The 21,307-nt window shown below is 49.6% G+C and overlaps 1 protein-coding gene across 4 annotated transcripts in view; it reads right to left on the bottom strand.

Annotated features, from left to right (window-relative positions):
* Positions 1-21,307, bottom strand: part of NHS (NHS actin remodeling regulator) — a gene marked incomplete at both ends in the record, with an annotated part of 287,399 nt that overhangs the window by 68,403 nt on the left and 197,689 nt on the right. For 2 of the 4 annotated variants that reach the window (XM_084259303.1, XM_084259304.1), the window contains one exon: positions 18,334-18,367. The exons of the other annotated variants lie outside the window; for them this stretch is intronic. In XM_084259303.1, the coding sequence (XP_084115429.1) occupies positions 18,334-18,367 (34 nt within the window). Of the gene's footprint in view, positions 1-18,333; positions 18,368-21,307 lie in introns of those variants that run through there. 4 annotated transcript variants of the gene reach the window in all.

Genomic DNA, 21,307 nt, shown 5'->3' with positions numbered 1-21,307 from the left:
AGCCCCCGCCACCCCGCCGGCGAGGGCCTGGGCAACCGCGTGGAAAGTGCTGCCCCGCCCCAGAACCCGGGATGGGGGTGGGGAGGAGGCGGCAAACTTCAAAGCTGCGGCTGCAATATGCTTAAAAAAATAAAGCCCCTCCGAAAGCCAGAGCGGCTCCCCTCGGCCCTCGGAGCGCGGCGCGGTCCACCTGGACCACCCGCTCACCTTCGCGCCGCCGGGCCGGGGACCGGCGCCCAGCCTCGGCGGGGGGCGGGGGGATTTCCTCTCAGGCCGGCGCGCCGCGGGGCTGCGGCGCTTGCCTCCTCCACCCCCCAAGTTCACCCCCACCCGGAGGTGCGAAAAACGAGTTTAAAATCGCGTCCCCGGCCCACACCCCCTTCCCCCCAGCCGGTCCCATCGCTCACACACCCGCGTGGCCTGGGCTGCGAGTCGTGGAGCATCCCGGGGGGTTGCGGTGGGGCGCCGCGCCGAGGCTCGCCTCCCCCGGCGCCCGCTCAGGCTCGGGCTCGGCCCTGGGAAGCCCGCCCGCGCCTCGTTCCGCGGGTGCAGCAATCCTACCGCCCGTGCGCCCTGGGCGCGCCGCCGGGCCCCGCGCCGGCTCCCCGGGAAGGCGGCCGTCAGGTGAGGTAGGCATGCGTGCCGGCTCCGCAGCGAAGCAGCAGCTGGCTGGGGCGCTGGGCTCGGGATCTGCCGCTTCTCCCCTTCCTGGCCGAGGAGAGGCCTCTCGGGGGCTTGCCGGAGCCGGGCTGCGTTAGGAGCGCATTCCACCGTCCTTTTCCCCTTTTATCTTAGTTTCTCCTTCAGAGGCGAAAAGGGAGCTCGCGGGAGTCCATGCCCAGCTCCAGCCTAACTCGGTCCACAGGCAGAGAGAGAATTATGAATGGATGCTGCCTTCTGATGAGGGAGTCGACTGGGGAGGTCTCTGCGCACGGCGCGCTCCATCAAAGCGGGGGCACTGGCCCCTCCACTGCTTCAATGCTGCAGGCTGAGACACCTAATTGACCACTGGGAAATCAGGTGCCCGGAGACCTGGGCGGGACGTAGCCCCAGGGCCACGCCGGGATCGAGCGCCTGGCCGGTGTGGACAGCTTCGATTTACAGCTCCGTGAATGGAGGGGACTGCGGCAGCCAAACCTCCCGGGCCGCAGGCACGGCTGCACCAACGCGCTGCAGACAGCCGCCCGGCTCCGCGAACATCTCCCGGCTCCACTGGGCTAAAGGGAACCTGCTAAAAATAATCCGTCCCCTGCCGCCAGCCGCAGTGAGCTGCAGGACTCAGCCCCCAGCCCCAAACTCGGCGGGCGGCGCGCGGGAGCCGGCCACAAAGCGGGCCCGGGGCGCCCAGATGAGCCGGGGGCTGCGGGGGATCCCGGCTCCGGATTCCTGGTACCTGTGCGTTTCCTTCCCCGGGAGCGCGACCGCCGGCGCCGCGCGTTACCCATGCCCGGAGTGGCGGCGGGCTGGGCACATCACCAACAGGCTGGACCGACCGCGGCGGCTCGGCACCGCGGCCCCGTGGCTCCCCGCTCACCTCCCTTGTCCCCGGTCTGTGACCAAGAGCGGAGCAATCAGAGACGCCGAGCGAGCCGGCCCCGCCAGCCCAGGCCAGAGGGAGGACAGACGCTGGCGTGGAGCAAGTGCCCGCGAGTAACAGGAATAGAGCGGTCCGAGAAACGTACCCTGGCCTCCCCTCCCCCCGCTCATCTCCGCACGCCGAAACCCGGCATCCTGCACACAACTCGCCCTGCCCGGGCTGCAAACACTCAAAGACAATGCTTCGCGGCAGCCTCCGCGTCTCCGGGGAAGGGCGATGCACCCAGCCAGCGCTGAGCTCGAACCCGGGCTTCAAACCCCGGCGTGCGTGCCGGTGCTGGAGCCTGGGGCTTCGGTATATAACAGCCGTATGCACAAGCCAGCCAGCCATTTAGGGTCACTGCAAGCACAACGCTTAGGGATAGACCCTAATGCAACAAGGGAAAACCCCGCGCATGACACTACCCACAGATGCCTGGTGGGAGGCAGGTTTTGGTAATTTGTCTCGATGCCTTGGAAACCCAGTTAGGGAAAACTTGACTGTTTTCCGACCACCTATTTTCAAATAGGGAGGTTGATGCCCTGGGCATATTTGCATGCGTGGGCAGTACTGTGTCCACGAGGCCCCTGACTCCTCCATAATTCACAAATTGTGGTGAAACGCTTGACTTGCCAAGGTCACAAGAAATCACAGGGTTTGCACGAGCTCGGGTAGAGTATTTCCTCACCGGCGTTACTATGAATGATGATTGTGGTCCAGGGAGGACCACATCACACCCCAGCGAGCCTGGCTTGGCTGGTGTCCTCCCGCCCCACTCAGCCAGTCTCCGTGGTGGGCTGTAGGCCGCCAGCAAGGTTGGGAACCTGGCTCGAGTCCCCCCAGAAGACAGAGTGGCTGGGACAGGAGGTCGTGTGAGGAGGGGGCCTGGTCACTCCCCCAGTGAGATGAGAAGCTGAAGGGGTGGGTAGGCAAAAGAAGAGAAGACGAGAGAGAGAGAGAGAGAGAGAGAGAGAGAGAGAGAGAGAGAGAGAGAGAGAGAGAGAGAGAGAGAGAGAGAGAGAGATGAGTCAGAGCAGCAGGAGACCAGCAAGCGAGGGTGCCCCGTCTCTAGGAAACCTGGGGACAAACAGGTATGAAGAAGGCAGCGTGACCAAGAGCGCCAGATATCCACTGAGAGGTCAGTAGGAGCAGTTCTGCCTGCCACGGGCAGACTTGGGCTCCCGAGCTTCTGGAAGGCTTGGTGGAGTGGACACTGATGGGCAGCTCTGGTGGCTGGGAAGGCCAGCCGGAGCTTCTGCATGGAAAAGGGACGTCTGTCCCTAGCCTTGCTCATCAAAGGGCCGGCGCCGGCAGCACCTGGGCACTGGCCAGAGGTACATTCTCAGGCCCGTCAGACTTGCTACATCAGATGGCGGAGGGGAAGACGGGGCCATCTCTGTTTTAACATGCTCCCCAGTGGATTCCCTTGGGGCGCCGGAAGCTCCACCAGGTGTGCACTCAGACTGCTCAGACCTTGAAATGAGAGGTTATGTTTGGGCAGGCAAAATGGCCACCTTCCACAGTGACCCCGGCCAGATCCCCCGGAGCTGGCGGGCGTGACACTAACCACGCCTCCCAAAGAGATGAACGGCGCTGCCAGCTCTCCAGGGGAGAGAGCCTTGGCAACGAGGCCTGCACAGGGACAACGGCCATCTCTTCCCCTCGGCATTGATCTAAACGCGAATGAGGTTGTCGTTAGCAATGATGATGAAAACCATACGACTAGATGCTTCCATCCCAACAAGGCTCTAGCCAGCTAGCCAGCCCCATGGAGCGAGGGAAAAAAACCTGGACTTTGGCCCCAGAAAGGTTCACGTTGGAATCCCTGCCCCTCCATCTCTTAGCAGTGCGGTCTTGGGGAAATGATTTAACTTCTCTGCACCTCGGTTTGCTTAATTGTAAGATGCGAACAGGAATCTCTAGCTCATAGGCTTGTCAGGAAGAGTAAATAAAAGAACAGATGTAAAGCACCATCATGGTGTTTGGCACACAATAAAAGCCCCAAGAAAGTAGTTCTTCCGGACTGTGTTTAAGGTCTGCGCGAATACACTCGTGGTATAGTGTTTCCAGGGCCCCTAACCCCCGTACAGCCATTAGGGCATCTGATGTTTCCTAGAGCTCCGCGGTTCAAGCAGAAACGCTTATGGAGTAGCTCTTGGGTGCTTGGGTGCTGGTGGGGATAGAGCAGCATCCGGGCTCCGTCGGAGCTGACATTGTAAGGACAGAGGTTGCATTCCTGTCCAGCTGGGTAACCCACTCGTTTTGACTGAAAGCCAAGGGTACCGGGTCTTAGGCAGAAAACAATGGCAACTATGTCCTCCCTTAGGACAGTCATGATCTTGATCAGGGACCAGCACACGTGTCCTAAAAAGGGCCAGATAGTAAATAGCTGAGGTTTGAGGGGCCGTGCAGTGTCTGTTGCAACTACTGCACTCTGCAGTTGTTGCTCAAACGAAGCCATAGGTAAGGTGCACATGCATGGATTATGACCATGTTCCAATAAAACTTTGTTCACAAAAACAGCCAGTGGGTGGGGGTTTGACCCTTGGGCCATAGTTTGCCAACCTCTTATCTATATTGTGGTACAAGAACATCGCTATTTCCTTTACCTAGTAGTCCAGGAAATGTAGAAATCTACATAGGCGATTTTCCATATAACTCAAGTTTATGCAGCCAAGAGCGATCTTCTGAAGCCCCTTGTTGCAAAGCCTATTTTATACTTTCCCTTGACGAAACAGACTAGTTAGCTGTTCACCACGCCGTCTCCCTCTTTCCCCACAGCCAGCTCCCCTGTAGGTGGGCGCAGCCACGTAACTCAGTGGTAGTCAATGGGACATGGGCCAAGTGATGTGCCTCCAGGCCTGCTCCCTAAAACCCCTACCCATGCACACACTCCCTTCTCTTCCCTGCCGGCTGACCCCCAAGCTCTGTGGCGGGGGAGGTAGACCCCAAGATGGAAGGAGCCTGGGTACCCAAATGACCGTGTTGACCCGCATTAGACAGCAGTGTATAGGAGAAATGAGCCACTGAGATGCTTGGGGTTTTATTACCAGAATTAGCCTACCTTGAACAATTCACTCTCCTATCTCTTTAATCAGATGATACAAAACACAATTTAATGCTTTGCTGATTACTTAGGGTCTTTATTAAGAAGGCTTATTATTGGTTTCTATGGTAACACATTTCAAAGACTCCTTTTTGGATTTCCAAGCTCTTTCCTTGATATTTAGTTCTCCACTGTCATTCCTCCAGCACCCTCCTTCTAGCTCCTTCCCCATAGCTGGAATCCACAGTGGGCTGAGGAAAACAGACACCCATGGCTGGGTCGTATCTGTCCATTAAAAGGGAGTTACTAATGGTCTGAACAAGCACCTTAGTGATTAAGTGCACGGGCTTGCTGACAACTGTGTTCAGCCTTAGGAAGCTCCTTTCGCTCATTTTCAGGCTTGGTGCTGTGTTCCAGAGAGCTGAAGAATCGGGAAGCTCAGCATCTCTGAAAAGAGTGTTTGTGAGTGTTGGGAGGGGGAGGGGAGGCAGATTTCAGTACTCTCTAGCCTATGAATTCTCCCTCGTCATCTCAGGGGAATTCGTAACACAGGCTCTGGCTCTGTCCCCTGACACACATGGGCTATTGAACTTTTGAAATACTGCCACCTCCTGATTTTCTACACATAGATTATACCTGTTACATGCCCCAAATCTGTTTTCAACTCATCCTTCCTGCTTAATTTTATCGTTGACAGCAACAGATCTTAGTTCACTCCCATCTTACAGAACATGGAAGAATTGACTCAAAAAAAGCTAAATAATTTTATTCCCATGAAGAGAGGCGATGTGTTTGTTACCTTTACATCTCAGGGCAATTTGCCAAGAAAATCTAGCTGTGCTTTAGATCTGGTTTTTGGATGATTCTGATAGGTGGGGATGTGGTCTTTCTGAGCATGAGGCAGGAAGCAGGAGGTGGAACAAGGAGAGGGAGATTGAAGGAGGCCAACAGATCCAAAGACCTTGACAGTCTGATTTTACTATTTTATTGAAAGACCAAGATGACCATATTTAAAGGATCCTGTTGGTCTGTTTCTTCATCTGTAAAATAAGGAAGGTGGAGTTGATCGGTAAAGCTGAAGGTTCTCTCTAGGTCTCTCATTCTGGAAGTCTACTGCTCTATGAAACGATGTCTGATCACCAGCACTTCTTTCTTTTTCCCTTTTCTGCTGATCATCCAGAACTGGCCATGCTACACATAAACTTCGGCGTCTTCAAGGGCAATCTTCAATCCCAATACTCTGAGATCTGCCCCAGAATGACCTTGTTGGTGACCTTGGGGATTCCAATACCAGCTCCTCGCTCTACCATCCACCTCCCCTCCTGACATCTACCTGGGGTGATTTCCATGCTTTATTCTCTTTGGCTGTGATGACAGAAGCTCAGTTATGCCTCCTAAGTGTAAACGCTTGAGCACGTTGGGTGTCCCTTGCACAGCCATGGATGCAGCTGGACCTTACTCCTTTTCTACCCTAGTGGCAACACATCAATATTGCTGCTGCCCCACCACTACTCACAAGAGACCCCACAACTTTCAGAAGAAATCACTGCTATAAAATGGCTCACTCATTCATAGGGAGCTATGTGTTTATTCATATACATTTTATATCATAACAAATGTAAATTAATTTCAGGGCACAACTACCCAAGCTAGTGTCTATATGACTGCCTGAATAAAATTTCTCTCCCAAAATTCTCCAAACCATCTGGCATAAACTACTGTATTGTGACCTGTTAAAATAAGTAACAGCTGTGATAATCCCTCTCGATTTATAGCAAGCTATAAAGTTTTGCATATACTGGCAAAGCATATAAAATAATAAATAAAACCATTATCATTCTGTGCTGTCTTGGTGGGAATTATGATGATTTATCCAAAATGGAGCCCTATGGAATGCATCAGAAAAGAAGCAGAGGTTTTGCCCAATCTGGCCCCTTCTATCCCCCAAAGACCAACCTCACTACTTAGAGTTCCCACATACGTTTCAAAACCGTATTCACTACAAACACATCCTTTCTGAGAGAATGTAATTCCCAACCGTGGCTGCCCAACTCCTATTATTTCAAAGTCTGCTTTTCTGGTGGTAAGTTTCCAAAAATGCCACAGTAGATACAGACCATAAAGAAAAACCAAGCTATGCACAACTCAAAAATATAAAATCATTTGTAGCACCAACACTAAGAATTGTCTTGGAATTGTTAACTGCAAGCTTATGTTTGCAAACACCGCCAAGGTGCCACGTTGCAAAGTGCTGTATCAAAGTCATCTCTCAAAGACATGCAATAAGTGGGCAAAGAAATGCTGTGTGGTATCTGGCAGGGAAAGGGATTGGACAGTTTTGACTCTGAAAGAAGAGAGTCACTATGCCCACGACACATGAATTCAAAAAATGAAGGGGACTGGGGTGGAAACTGGCACCAAATGGCTCTTGACTATGTGTCTAGAGTAACAGCATAACCTCATTTAATCCTCACAACAGCATAGGTCTTAGGTATTATTCTTCCTGCGTTTACAGTTAAGGAAATTGCTGCTTAGAGACATTAAGTAACTTGTCCAAGGTCATCCTGCTAACAAGTTGGGAATATAGTCCCAGAAGTCTGTCGTACCCACTCCAATCCTGAGCCTGTTAGGCTGATATTAGGTCATGTGATTTGGGGAAAAGGATCACCAAGGTGAGTAGCCCAGAGGCACCCTCAAGAAACGATCAGATGGACCTCCCTAGTGACGTAAGGGTTAAGTATCAGCGCTATCAAGCTATCGCCAGCCACAGTGGCCTGAGTTCGATCCCCGGCCAGGGAGCTGACCCATATGGCGCAGCAGACCTCTCCTGTCTTGCCCACTGCTCCCCTCAGCAGTGTATTTCAGTCAGTCAGTCTGCCTGTCCTGTTCCCCACTCTGTCTCTGGTGCATCCTCTCACCACCACCCCCTCACACCTCTGGCCTATACCCCAGTTGTTGTATGTATAAGTAAATAAAATAAGTATGTATGTATAAGTAAATAAAATAAAATAAATAAAATAAAATAAATCTTTAAAAAGAAAAAAAGAAAGAAAGAAACGACCAGAGGATAAAGGAAGAGAAGGAGAGACGATGTGTTTAAAGATGACAAATGCCAAGGCAGAACCCCAGAAACCCCTCTGGGAGATAGAGGAGTAATGGCGAGCAACCAGAACGACAGCAGCTAGGACGCGGCGTGGGCCTGGTAACAAGCAGCGGCAGTTGTGGCTACCTTCTTGAGGAGACAGACGGGAGAAGGGGAAAGAAATGTCCTTCCCACACGCTAGGGAAAGTTATAGCTGGAGACTCTCAGAAGGAAGGAAGGGACAATTGCAAACTAAATTAGGGCCCAGTTGAACTGTAAGAAAAGGGAAAAAAATAATGCTTACAAGTAAAACTAGAGCAGCGGCTCTCAACCTCGGCTCTGAGCTGCAGTCGCAACCCAGTGAAATCAACGCCCGCATTCTTGATCCCTGCATTAATCACTAACTTCATTTAATAGGAAAAAGTGCCCAGCTTTGGGAGTTCCTACCACTTCAACAAGTCATTTCTTTTGAAGAAAATGCTAGCAAGTAACAGATTACTTGATTGTCTAGCCAGCGGAGCAGGTGGATGCTGGGGCTTTTGTAGTCTGCTTACTTTCTTAGTAAATCTGGGACGCTTTAAGCTGAATCATTTTTTTTTTTCTTTCTCTCGGTGCCCTCTAGTTACACAAACACAAAAAAAGGCCTAAGCAGGATCTACACCTGTGTCTACGCCCCTTGCGCTTGTTATGTACAGTGCTGCAAGGATGAATTCATTCAGTTCATTTCACTTCTTGGGAAAGGGGTGTGTAATCAAAAAGGGTCGCTTTTAGTCGACTCTGGCAAGGTTGTATAAGGAGCACATAAAGGAGACAGAAAGAAACCTTTGTAGTCCTGAGAAAATATGCTGGTCTGTACCCCAAACAAATTTTTACATGTGGGTAAACATGTACTAATTATGTTCCAGAAAGTGGCAAATTTTACCGAAACACTTCATGAATTTCTGAAAGAGCCTGTCTCTACATCAGTATTTGCTGTTTCTCCCACTTCAGGCTCAGAACTTGCTTCTCAAGTCCAAGGACACTGCGGGGACACTGGATTCAGGTTCTTGCCTGGGACTTCCATTAGCTGCCTTCCAGTACGATCAGCAACGAAACTTCCAGATCCAAAGAGACATAAAAATTGTATTATGTGCCCAACTAGGCAATGGGGAAGGAAGGTGTCCTCATTTAAGGAGGGGTCAAGTCCAAGCACAGAAGAGAAATGACTAGGTGGGAATGGCCGGTGGGCCCTGCTGTGTAGCTGAGGCTGCGCTTAGGGGCCAAGCAGGGAAGTCGACCTTCCTGTCAGAAGCCCTTTCTCCACGTCTGCCACCTGGAGTGCAGCGTGGAGGAAGGCCTAGGAATGGTCTGGCCTATTCCTGAAGGGCTTTGTTTTAGTCATTCATTTCTAAAAGAAGGAAGGAGAAGTGGCGAGATTTTTCCGAAGATTTTCATAATAAATGGATAACTTTCATAATAATGAAAGTGGGAGAAAGTTGCTACGCATGTAAGCTCTCCTTTACTCATACGTATTTCTTAATAAAGTTAAGATTTTTTTAGATTGATTTTTTTAAAGGAGAGGGAAAAGAGATTCTAGTGACAGAGATCCCAGAGTCCATTTGTCTCAGAGACAGCGAACAATTTCAGGGTCACATAGACATGCAAATCTCAGTGGATGTAGGTGAGTTCTCTCTGGGGGGCCTGATGATGCTGTGGGTGGAACCCACCCGGAAAGACTTGCGGGAAGGGCCCCTCTGAGGCCCTCCCTGTCCACCCCCACCCCAGGGGTCCTGGGAGATCACTCTGTGTCCTGGCCTTAGGCTCACTTCCGCCCCCTCGTGCTGGGGCCAGTAAACCAAAGCTGCAGGACCCAGGCCTGTGGTGCTTGAACATAGTCAGTCTCCGGGCTTGGAATGTTCCAAAGTTCATTTAGAAACTTTCCTTTTTAATTCAGGATACATTTTCCCATGGAGAAGACATTACAAATGGCAGTTAGAGTTCTGGGTCTGATCATCGAGGCCTGCTTTCTCCACAGAACTGCTGGGAAAATCTGCATTTGGAAGGGAAGAGTGGAGCACGCTGTTGATGTCACATTAGTGAATGAATGAAAACATAAGTCAAGAAGATGATCTTAAAAATTAACCTTAACCGCCAATGCCTGCTAAAGTGCAAGAATAGCTAGAGAAACAACAGTGGGCTGTTGAGACCTTTGGCTCTACAATGGGAATATCTCTCTTTGAGGATTAATGACACTGGTTCGTTATTATGCCCAATGACACCTGAAAGATTCACTCATTCAAAAAACAATAATTTTTGAGAATCTAAAATCCACTAGGCAATATTATAGCAGAGATGAAAGACCTAGTATCTGCTTTGAAGGAGTCTCTAGAATGGCTGACTTTAAAGACACTATACTTACTGCACAAGATTTCAAAGGACTTGTCTATAGCCCCAAATACACTGTGTTGTGGCCTGGGGATTCAGGAACTACACGGTAGATGTGGGGGATGTTCCCAGAGTAACAGCCCGAGTAATTGTTTAGGGGGAGATTATTTTATATTAAATGATGTAGAGAATAGTGCTAAATTCATAGCACTGTTTATGACGTTGCATACGATTATAAGGAAATCTTAAGACCTTTGGGAGGCTGTTTCGGACCATACCCCTTCCTGTCTCTACCCACTGGTCAGATCCCACTAGCAGTGGGCTTCATCCTCTGCCCTTGGAAGCGTCACTAAAGCACAGGCACGCACAGCAGGTGGGCTGTAGATAAGGGGATGTCTAACTCACCCTGGGTGGCTTCAGCAAAGGCTTCCCCAAAGGTTGATGCTGAAGCCTAACTTCCAAACTGCCTAGGAGCAGGCCAGATGAAATAGGTTCTGAAAGCCTTCAAGAGGGAACAGTATGTAGAGGTCAGGAAATGCAGCAGGAGCATAGGTGTGATGAGAAAATACAAGCAATTTTTGTATGGCCGAAATACCTGCTGGCATAGGGAATTTCAGGGGCACATACATTATCACCCCAAATGTAAGATAGGAGGGCAGGGGCAGATGCTGAGTATAAGAGTTCTTTGTCACAGTCGCCAGGTGGTGCTGTTGACCCAGGGCAGTTTGGTGACAAGCCAGAGCAAATGGCCTTGGGAAATCTGGGAAAGCTGATGGTGGTATGAAGATGGCCAAGAGCGAAAGGGAGACATTTAAAAATAGATTTTGTAACTCATATCTGCTATTTGTTAGTTTGCTCAGAAATTTTGAATGACATAAAGTATAATCCCGCCAAGCACATTCACCAGGAGGCTGAAGTGCAGAAATTAGAGGATTTAACGGTTTTCTTTTTTTTTAACCATTCTTCATGCTGAAGTGCCAAACACATCCGAGCAATGGTCGGGAAGATTCTGCATGGTAACTTCTTGACCTGCCTCAACCTCTAGCACTTGTTCATCAGTCACCTTTTATGATCCCAGCAGACATTTACAACCCTCTCCTAGGAAGTGAATATTTGAGCAATATGTCACTGATAAACAATGCCAGGTAATAAATATATCAGTTACAGACAGTCAAGTTAATTAGCCAAAAATTCTAGCATCATTACAGAAACTGAAAGAGAAGGTGAAAGGCCTTACTCACCCCCTTCTTTGTCACAAGACCTAGGACACTACTGCTTCTGTACCTTTCTGTCCCCTACTCTCAGCTCACAAACAGCCACGTTCGCAAGGGGCTATTTCTTTTACTCAGTTTTTGTTTTTTCAAATGAAAACTAAGTTCCTTCTACTTTGGATGACCTAAGCAGGGGCTGTAACTTAGGCCACTGCACATTTTTAACCTTTAGCCTGTGTGATAACATTGAAAATACTACCCCACACCCCCACTTTAGTTTGGAATCATTATTTTCAAACCCCTGCAGGCAGTATAACCTGATGGTAAAAGGCATGGTTCTGGGGCTAGACCGAACATGGGTCCAACTCCTGGCTCTGCAGTTTTTGGAAAGTTATGTGACTATTCTAGCCTCATTTTCCTCCTCTATAGGATGAGGATGATAACTGTGCCTGCATCAGAGGGTTGTGATGAGGATCAGCCGGAGCAATTAGCTTGGCCCTGCTGAGCACACAATAAAAGGGCATTAAGTGACTTTTAATATTAATATCCTGGTTTTCTCCAATGACCAGGCCCCAGATCACTTCAGCCCCTAATGTCAAAGAATTAACACCTCTCAAAGACACTACATTGATCAGCATGATGCAAAAGTATTTAGCCTTTATCTTAACTCCCAAACTTCAGAAGAAATGTTTCATTGCTTCTTTTCAGAAACACCTTTCCTTTGCGACCTGAATGGAACCACTAGAGGAGAAACAGAGTAGAAGAAAGAAACAACCTGAGTGAATATTTTTTTTGAAGTTGCTAAAATAAGTTGTTGAAAACAAAGACCCAAGAGAAATGCTAACATAAGCAATTGGTTTTATATTTACACCTTCACTCAAATATCCACCCACTACTGAAATTGTCAACCAGCGCACACGCTGTTACATTGGGAAATGGAGTGGGGGTAAAAACATCTTTGGATATTTGGTTGAGTCTGCTTTCAGGTTTTACCAGAGGTGAACTGGTGATATTAATGAAAGTATGCCAAGATGTGAAAGATGAGAGTCAGCCTCAGAAAAAGTGGGATGAGAGGGCAAGGAGTTTTAATTATCCGTGACCGACAGCATCATTTTCCTCTAAGGGATTCTGGAGGTTTTGCTAACACACATCCAACACCACCCCCTGATGATGATGATGGTGAAAACAGATATATTCAGTCCTTGTCACGTGCCAAGCACTGTGCCATGTGCTTTATTCTCACTCTGTCATTCCCTCTTCACAAGAAGCCTGAGATTTTGCAGCAGAAACAGAAGCTTAGAGAGGTATAACCCCAGAATGTTTCCCTTGAATAACAAATTCCTACCAATGCATCAAAGCCTAGCTCAAATCTCACTTCCTTCTGGAAGTTTCCTTTCTTCCCCTCCCCACATTCACTCTTTTTTTCTCCAATCATTTTTTGAAGACTTTTTAAATAGCCACGCTTAGAGACATCATCACCCCCGGGTTTGGTCGGGCTGGTCTTTCACCGAGCGCCGACGGGTTGGGTCTCAAGAGTGAGCTACGATACTTTCAAGGCAGGGGCGAGCACACAATTTCACCTCAAATACAGGGCAGGATGTAGGGAGATTCTGTAACTACAGAATCAGATCCAGGCCCAGACAGCTATTAAATTGCAACAAATTGAGTTTTTGTCCTTTACGAAATTTCAGATTTCATAGCTGTTTTCTGCTTGATACTCTGGACCAAGGACAGAGAAATGTCAGTGACGTCCAGAGGGCTCCAAGCACAAGAATGTTGGGAAACAGGAAAGGAAGTCACTTTTTATCATTCAACTCAAAAGCTTCCCTTCTTATATGAATCAAGAGTGTATCTTATCTCCCAGTGATTTCTTCGGAGTCCATCAGTGGCGGGGCTTGCCACCCTCCTATAAAGGGAGGGGAGACAAAGAGAAGCAGAATGCGATTTGGCGGCAAAGAGCATTTTTCCCAGGCAGAAAATGGAGTGACTTTTAGCTTATCTGCTGTCACCTTGTTAATGTGATCATTGTTCTTCAAAATAAAATCTCCTCTTCTTACCCATGATGTTTTTCGTGTAAAAAAAACTAAAAAAAAAAAAAAAAAAAAAAAGCAAGTAAATACCTAGAGGCAAGGCGCCGAAGGGGAAAATTAATAGCCTAATCAGGACAAGCTACAAATCAACTTCTTCCCAAGGAAGAGCACTCAGCACACAATTATCTTAATTCTCCCAGGCAGCCATTTTGCTTGCTTTCAGAAGTAGGTGTGGAAAGTACTAGAAACTCATGGCCTCTGTCATCATCCTGGCTTTCAAAGCAGGATCCACGGACCAGCATTACTGGGATGTGTAATTTATGGTCCATTTAAGCCAAGGGCTCGTTGACTGTTCTCAAGCACATCCTTATTTCAAAACTAATCATTCAGCTCTAACTTGCTGGTGAAGGTTTCCAGGGATAAAAACTTAGATGGAAGAAGGAACCTAGTTGTTAATGGCCAAATGCCATCCATGGCAAGCATAACACAAAGACAAGGCAGTGAGAGAAGAGTGATTTACTTTATCTGAAAGAATAAATCAAAGCTTCCTCTCGGCTCCATTGGAGAGTGGGGGCAGGTAAGGAGCAAAGATAACATTCCTGGCAGCCCTCAGTTCTTCAAAGCTGAGGAAACATTTGCATCTTTCCCCTTATTGGAGTCTGACATTTGGCCCCTGCATGCCGGACTTCAGTGGGGAGCAGATATGGCTGAAATTAATTCCCTTCTGCATCCCCTTTCTGCTATTTCAGGAGCCAGTAGTTGTCACCACATTTCAGGTCAATGAATGATTGTCAGATGCAAGGCCAGCATCCCTCACAAGAGCGGAGCTTCTTGGTACTCCTGCCCCCCAAAAGGGCACCCAGATGGGAGGGAAATGTGCTACCCAACAGGCAGGCTTCAGAGAAGAATAGAAGATTCCACCTTGAAGACAGACCAGTAACTTTCACCTTAGTGGACATACAGCGGGGCTGTTCAGGATACAGAGCGTGTGCACAGATTACATTTGCTTATGGTTTCTCGTCGTCTTCTCCCCCTCTAATCTTACCATGGCCTCTACTTCCCCACACATCTCCCCACTCCTGAGCCACAGAAGGCAGAATCAGCCAAAAGAAAATAGGCTTTAATTTTCTGCAAAGGATCAGTTCTACAAAAGATGTTTTCTTTGTTTTTAGGGACCAGAAGCTTTTTGTTTGGTTGGTTTTCAGTGGTTTATTTATTTATTTATTTATTTATTTTGAAGATCATCCAAGTGAATTTATTTTGTTGTGCTCTGAAAAATAAGACAAAACCAGAAACAAACTCACAAACCAAAGTTCACCCAAAACTTGATACACCTCAACCTTTTCACCCTGACAGAGTCAGTTCAAAAGTCCACTCCTTCATCAGCTTTGGTGGGCCTGCCATGACACCCATGACGGAGAGTTGGCCCCTCCTTCCTGTGGGTGGGTCCAAAGACCCTGTTTTGATACTCATGGGTCAGTGTCTTCCTGACTCAGAAGGCCTCAAGGGCAGGACTGTGTTTCAGCCTTGTGGGATCCCAGAACACAGTGCAGTGCCCAGCACAGAGATGCTGTTCTGCAAAGTTTAGCTCCCAAGTGCTTGCCTCCTTCAAGGCCCTGCAGAATGGGAAGTGGCCCAGTTGAGTAGCTGGGAAAGAGGCCAGGTCTGGGGCACAGCAGCTCAAATATTCTACTGAGGAACATTCCACAAGAGACAGAGAATAAGAAACTTAGGAGGAAGTTCTCAATTGTGAGTTTTGTGTTATGCTGAGTTTTTTCTTGGCTTGTCTCAGCACGCGCAATCCTCTCCTAGGCACACTGTTGGTTTTTCATGTCCCATCTGCCAGTACCTCTGGAGGACATTAGGATAAGTGGGCTGATCCAGAAAGGACACCCACTGTCCTGGCTCTCTGCCTAAGACATGCAAATGAAGAACAGCTTCCCAGTCACAAAGCTTTTGCCCATGCCAAAAGCATATTTTAAATATGGTTATTATCCACAGCTACTATGGCTTGAGCAGCTTCTAGGTGCACGATGCTAAGTCCTTTGCCTGCAATCCTTCACTTCTTCTTTTAACAACACACAAGGTAGATATTATCATCACCATTTTGAAAATGAGGAAGTTGCAATCCTTTAACTTGCCCTAAGTCCACAACCGATAAATGACAGAGTAAGAATTCAAACTCAGATCTGGCAGACACCAAAGATCATTTTCCCCACAACATGCTGCCTCTCCAAAACCTAAACATCTAGAGGATGAAACTCATAACAGTAAACGCATGTAGTAAAAGGAATAGAAACCCACCAAAGCTGTACTCTGAGGTCAACTTATAGCTTTCAATTCTCATATTTACTTTTCTCAAACGGAGCATTCAATTCAAGAAGTAGGAAAAAGTTTAAAATCTCATTCAAATGACTACAATATCAGATAAATTCATTAAAAATCTAAAACAGCAATAAAATGGACCAAGTAGGCTTTGCCGTGACATGGTGGCGACCTACGTTTTGATCCCTGAGTGTAGAGGTTGCAGGAATAAACTGAGGAACCTGACATAGGTACTGATACAAAACTTTTGCTTCTGTAAAGTATGAATGCCCAGAGATTTGGGCATAAATAGTGATCATAGCTGTTGGACCTCCTGGCCCCTCCTTTTGGGTTGGTGAGAGCTGGGTCCCAAGCACTTGCCTGATCTGTCTAAGTGGTTCTCATACCTGCCCGAGACACCCAGACACCTTTGTAGTCTGGCTGCAGCAGCAGTCTGGGGCTTGAGTCCCACACTTCCCTTTTCCCGAAGGCTACGCTACCCCTTTTAAGTCTACCCAGACACAGCCTATCAGCTCCATGATCTAATATTGTTGGCACGTGGCTGTGCCTGCCTCCAGGTTGGAGATTCAGCAGGGGCTGAGGAGGAGAGAAAGCAGAGTTTATTTTTCCCTGAATTATTCCTATGCTTAAAAGGCAATTGTATGAAACAATTGTTCCATGGCTTTAAATCTAGTAAATAAAACTCCCTTTGAGACTCTGGTTTGAAAGATGGTGAAGATCAGAGTAACTACATTGTTGATATAATAAACACACACCCAAAACTATAACATTTTTATAATGAAACCTGGTGTAATAAAATTTGTGTTGAGGCAAAAAGCAGTCATTTTCCCCTCAGCTTTTATTGTGCTGAATGCAGTATCTGCCAAGTCCAACTTGGAGGCATCTTTGATGAAGGGACTGGTCTCCCCACTTGCGGGCTGGCCAGAGTCGGTGGCAGTGCCCTGACCTTGCTGAGAGGAATGCCAGAAGATGACCACACGCATCAGCAGGTCCAGGAAGGTCGAGTCCTTTGCCTGGTAGTGCCCCACCCTCCCTGGCCCACGTGTTGCCACCATGCCTGAGATCTTTGACTCCACAAAGTAAACTGGGTCAAGCTGTTCTACAGGCCTTCTCACCATCTTTCTCTTTGCGCTTAGCCTGGAGACTTCTGGCAGCACCTGTGTGGGCCTTTTCTCTTTGGCACACCCTCCCAGTACTTCGTCCCCTACAGATCCTATGGCCATGTGCAAGCTTAGGTCCTCATTATCTCTCCTGCTTCCTGGGAGGAAACTGGGGGTCAGAGGGGAAGGGGAATGCAGCCATCTTCAACCCTGGTTGCACACTGGAATCCACCTGGGGAACTTTTTAAACAAATGTACTGAGCCTGGGTCCACCCCCAGAGGTGTTGGCATGCACAGCCCATGATTATGCATCTTAAGTATATGGATGTCAGAGATTTGCATTTGAACAACTTCCCCACCCCCCACGTTCAGATACCACCATGCCTTGAAGAAAATGGTAAGAGTTTCAACAGCATCCAGCCAAGTTGTCTGGCCCACAGGCCTGGTCCTTCCTCTCCTCAGGGATCTTTGGTTACAGTACAGGCGCAAACCAGTAATTCCCCATGGCCACCCCTAGATGAGCAGCTCAGAGGGCACCTTCTCTGACGGCGAGGCTGAACAGCCCTTCCTGAGCTGGGCCTCATACGTCCCTATTGCTGGTGTCCAGGCCTACGCGAGGTCCTCGAGGCATGTGAGCCCCACAGAGACATGGGGGCAGAAGTGCAAGAAGATGGAGTTGAGAGGCAAAGAGACCAGCCTGCCCCACTGCCTGCTCTGCCTGATGGGAAGTGTATGTGTGTGGTGTGGGGGGGGGGGGGTGTACAAGGCATTGTCCCTGAAGTTGAGGAGCCTGAGCTAAAAGGGAAGGACTAGCCCCACCACAGGCCGAAACAGTTCCACGCTTTTCTAACAGGGTTCCAGGGTGTGGCCAAACTTCATGATAAAGGAGTATCCTGAGGGAGGGTTTAGGAACCGAAGCGATGGAGACACTTGACTAAACTCCAAATGGTCGAAGGCCATTAAAGTTGGGATACAAGCTAGAAATCAGTGAGCTGGGGACTGAGGGCCTGCAGTTCAGGGCTGATGGGGGGGCAGAGGCCAAGGATGGAAATGACTCGGGGTCATCTCAAGATGAGGGCAGGCCACCGAGGAATTCCAAGATACCCAGAGAAAGAAGGGGGCCAGTGGGCTGAGCCAGCCTGAGCAGGTGCAACGCGCCAGCCTGAGTCTACAGCAGCCTCTCTCCAGCATCCGGGCCAGAGCCCAGGAGTCCTAGCCCAGAACCCGCCCCCCCCACACACACACACTTGGTCCACCCTCTGGGCCCTCTGGACAGACAGGCAGTCGCAGAGTGGAAGAGGAGGCTGGAGAAAGGCCCGTCTCTGTGTGGAGCGGCACCTCCCCTCAGAAGGAGCACAGTATCACAGTATCGCAAACTTGGCCAGTCAAGTCCCCAAAGCTTAGGAGTCGCGACCCCAAATGTCAAGGCCAGTCCTGAGAGCAGGCATGGCCTCCCCTCTTCCTGCCTGCTCCTGTGAAAGGGCTCACTTTCTCCAGGAAACACACTTATTCCCCCCAGAGCAGGAAGGGCGGCTGCTCTGGCGGGGCTCCCCACCCCCTCCCCCAGTCTTGCCAGGAGATGCTGGGAACCCCAAATACCTGCATTCTTGGGCCCGCAGCAGGAGAGAGGCATGCTTGGATTCCCTTCCCGCTCTGCTTCTTCAGGACAGGCCTTTTCTTTTTTCCACAGCCCTCTCTGTCCCCCAGAGCTGAAAGCTGATCTGCTTAAGTCAGCAGCAGAGCAGGGGGGCTCGAGGGCGAGAGAGGGCAACCTTCAGCAAGGAGGGTGGCAGATTTTCACACAACATCTGTGCTGCTTCGGGGACTCCCCCCTGGAGGGGGAGATGGTCTCACCCAAGTGCGGGGCCAGCTGCTAATCCCTCTGGGGTTCACTTGAATGGCAAATCAGGACTCCAGGGCAGCCCGGGACACACCCTGTCGCTAGAGGAGGGGTTAGCACTCTCCTTTCCCAGCCCTGAGGAGCATAGGATTCACGGTTCTTTTCTACAGCCTCCAGAGCCCCAGCGCAACAGTAGCACGGCCCCCCTGGGAGCTTGTTAGAAATGCAGAATCTCAGGCCCTGCCTGTTGGCCAAGTGCTGTGTGGCTATGGAAAGCATTAGCACGCTGCCAGAGTCAGGCACCCCAAAAGACTAAGATCCAGGGGGCCACAGCAGCCCAGCCCCCACGCAACCAGCCATGGGGCCTTGAGAAGGCATGCGTCTCATCCCATCCCTCCATAGCTGCACCCTGGCGCCACCCCGCTTCTCGCCAGGCTGGGTTGGTTGAGTTGGCTGTGAAATGTGAGGTCGGTGTGAGGGTGAGCTATTCAACAAGTCTGCAAATATTTGCACACACACTGAAAGATCGGTGTGGGGGGGGGGGGCGGGATACCACCGCAGTTTGCTCGTTGCAGGTTGCAAACCAATTTCTGATCTCCTCCTACCCCCAACACGTCCGCCACCTGTATCAACATGTCAGGCTCCGGCCGTGCCAGTAACAACAGTCCACAGTCCGTGGCCCTTTCACAAACACCAGCCATCCTGGAGCCTATTCAGGGCTTCCTCTCGGCCAGAAGGGAGAGGTTAGGGACGGCCATGGCTTCGCTCTGACACCTTTATGTCATCAGACGGCACGTGCTCCAGCTCCCGCCTGGACCCAGCACCTGAGCCCACGAGCAAACGCGGGCACGGAGAGAAGGAAGGAAGGGAGGCGAAGGTCAAGGCCGAGAAGCGTTTGCTGTGCAATGCGCAGGGTGCGTGGAAATCAGCACGGCAAGGCCGATGCACTTGCTTTCTTCTCAGATCATCCCCACGTTTCTGCAGGTGGCATCAGCTGTCTGCATCGGGAGGGCCTGTAACTCGGTCAGGGGAGGAGGAGCCAGCACAGGGACAGCATTTCTGAAGAGGAACTGAACGCGGAGGTGCCAGGCTGCGTCAGGGCCGCCCAAATCAACAGAAAGTCTCACAGCAACCGGGAGAAGCACCCAGACTGAGTGTGCGGCCTCCCAAGCCTCTGCTGCGCGGCCGGGAGCAGGGCCTGGCCGCCGCCCATGGGCCTGCTGGCCGCAGCGGCCCTGCCTCCTTCCTCTCCCATCAGCAGAGTGGGGCCCCTGCTACAGGGAGGAAATCAAAAAGCTGGAGAGAAGGTGGGGGGACTCAGCCAGGGAAGATAGACAGAGGCGAGAGAGCGGAGAGGTGGCCTGGGCTTTTCCGGGGTCCGGGGGCTCCTGAAAGTAGTCACGATGAGCTTTGGAGCAGAAGCCCAAGGTAAAACAGTATTTAAAACTCTGGGTCCCCAGACTTCTTGCCTCCAACAATAACCACTCATAAAAAGACTCTCAGGAATGGAAGGAAACGATGCATTGTTTTATTTTCTATGGGAAGTCATAATCGTTTTTAAAAGGTTAATCTCCTTCTCAGCCCTGTTTTTTCCTTTCCATTGACCCCAAGCTGAAAAGGAAAAATATTTGCACTTGGTGTTTAAAAACCACAGTGAATTAGCTTTTGTTGTTCATGGCAAAGCCACTATTTAGCTGCCCAGAATCAAACCAGATGTCAGGGAAGAAAGAAGGCTCCGCATCCTGTGAGCCTGCCGTTCACCTTTGCAGAAGGAATGAGGGGAAGGCTGGGCTGAGAAGACAGATGGAGCGAGCAGGGGTGGACGAAGCTGACCTGTGCTGACAGAGCTGCGGAGCGCTCCTGGGGTGGCGCTGTCTGCGGGACTAGCCTGCGACAGCTCTGGAACCCCAGATGTACAGTGCTCTTGACTTCCAGAAGTTTCCTCCGTGGGAACTAAGCCAGCAGCACTATTCCCATACCTGGCAGAGACCCAGGCAAGCAGTAGAGGACTGAGAAGAGAATTAGGAAACAAAAAATACAAACAGGGGTCAGCAGAACTTGCTGGAACACTAAGTCTGCGGAAGAGGAAAACAAAAGTATCCCTAAAAGGAAAGGAATATAGTTTCTTTCTGTGGCCCTCCAGGAGAGTATGAGGAGTAGATGATTCAGTTTTGTTTTTCTTTAGCACACCACCCACCACAACTCACAGCTTAATTAGGCAAAAAAAAAAAAAAAAAAAAAAAAAAAAAAAAAAAAAACCACCTTCCTATGGGATTTAGTCTGTTTCAGTTTCCTAAATCTGGCAGCAGAAGTGAGTGGGAAGCCCTCTCTCCAATGACACACTTTCCATCCACTCAGCAAACATTTACCAAGCCCCCACTTTGGTAAGATATTGGGGTGATAGCGGAGGCCTTGAATATTCTTCCTACCCTCCCTCCCCCGCCAGCAGCTTACAGCCTAATGGAGAAAACAGATAGGTTCGTAACCACAATAGTGACAGGCACCTTTTCCAAAATCGCATGGTGGCTGCACCCTCTATAGAATAGCCTTTAAAAACCTTACAACATCCTGTGCAGTATGTTTTATTATTCCCACTTTATAGATGAGGAAATTGAGACCCAGAAAGCTGGAGCAACCTGACAAATATCACACAGCTATTAAGTTAGCAGGGGTCTTTGTTTCTAATCACCAATGAAGTCCCAGTGCCTATTATAGTGCCTGGTACATAGTATG

The sequence above is a fragment of the Talpa europaea genome, assembly GCF_964194135.1.
Source record: "Talpa europaea genome assembly, chromosome: X".
NCBI classification, from domain to species: Eukaryota; Metazoa; Chordata; class Mammalia; order Eulipotyphla; family Talpidae; genus Talpa; species Talpa europaea.
This window is presented reverse-complemented; position numbering and strand designations above follow the sequence as displayed.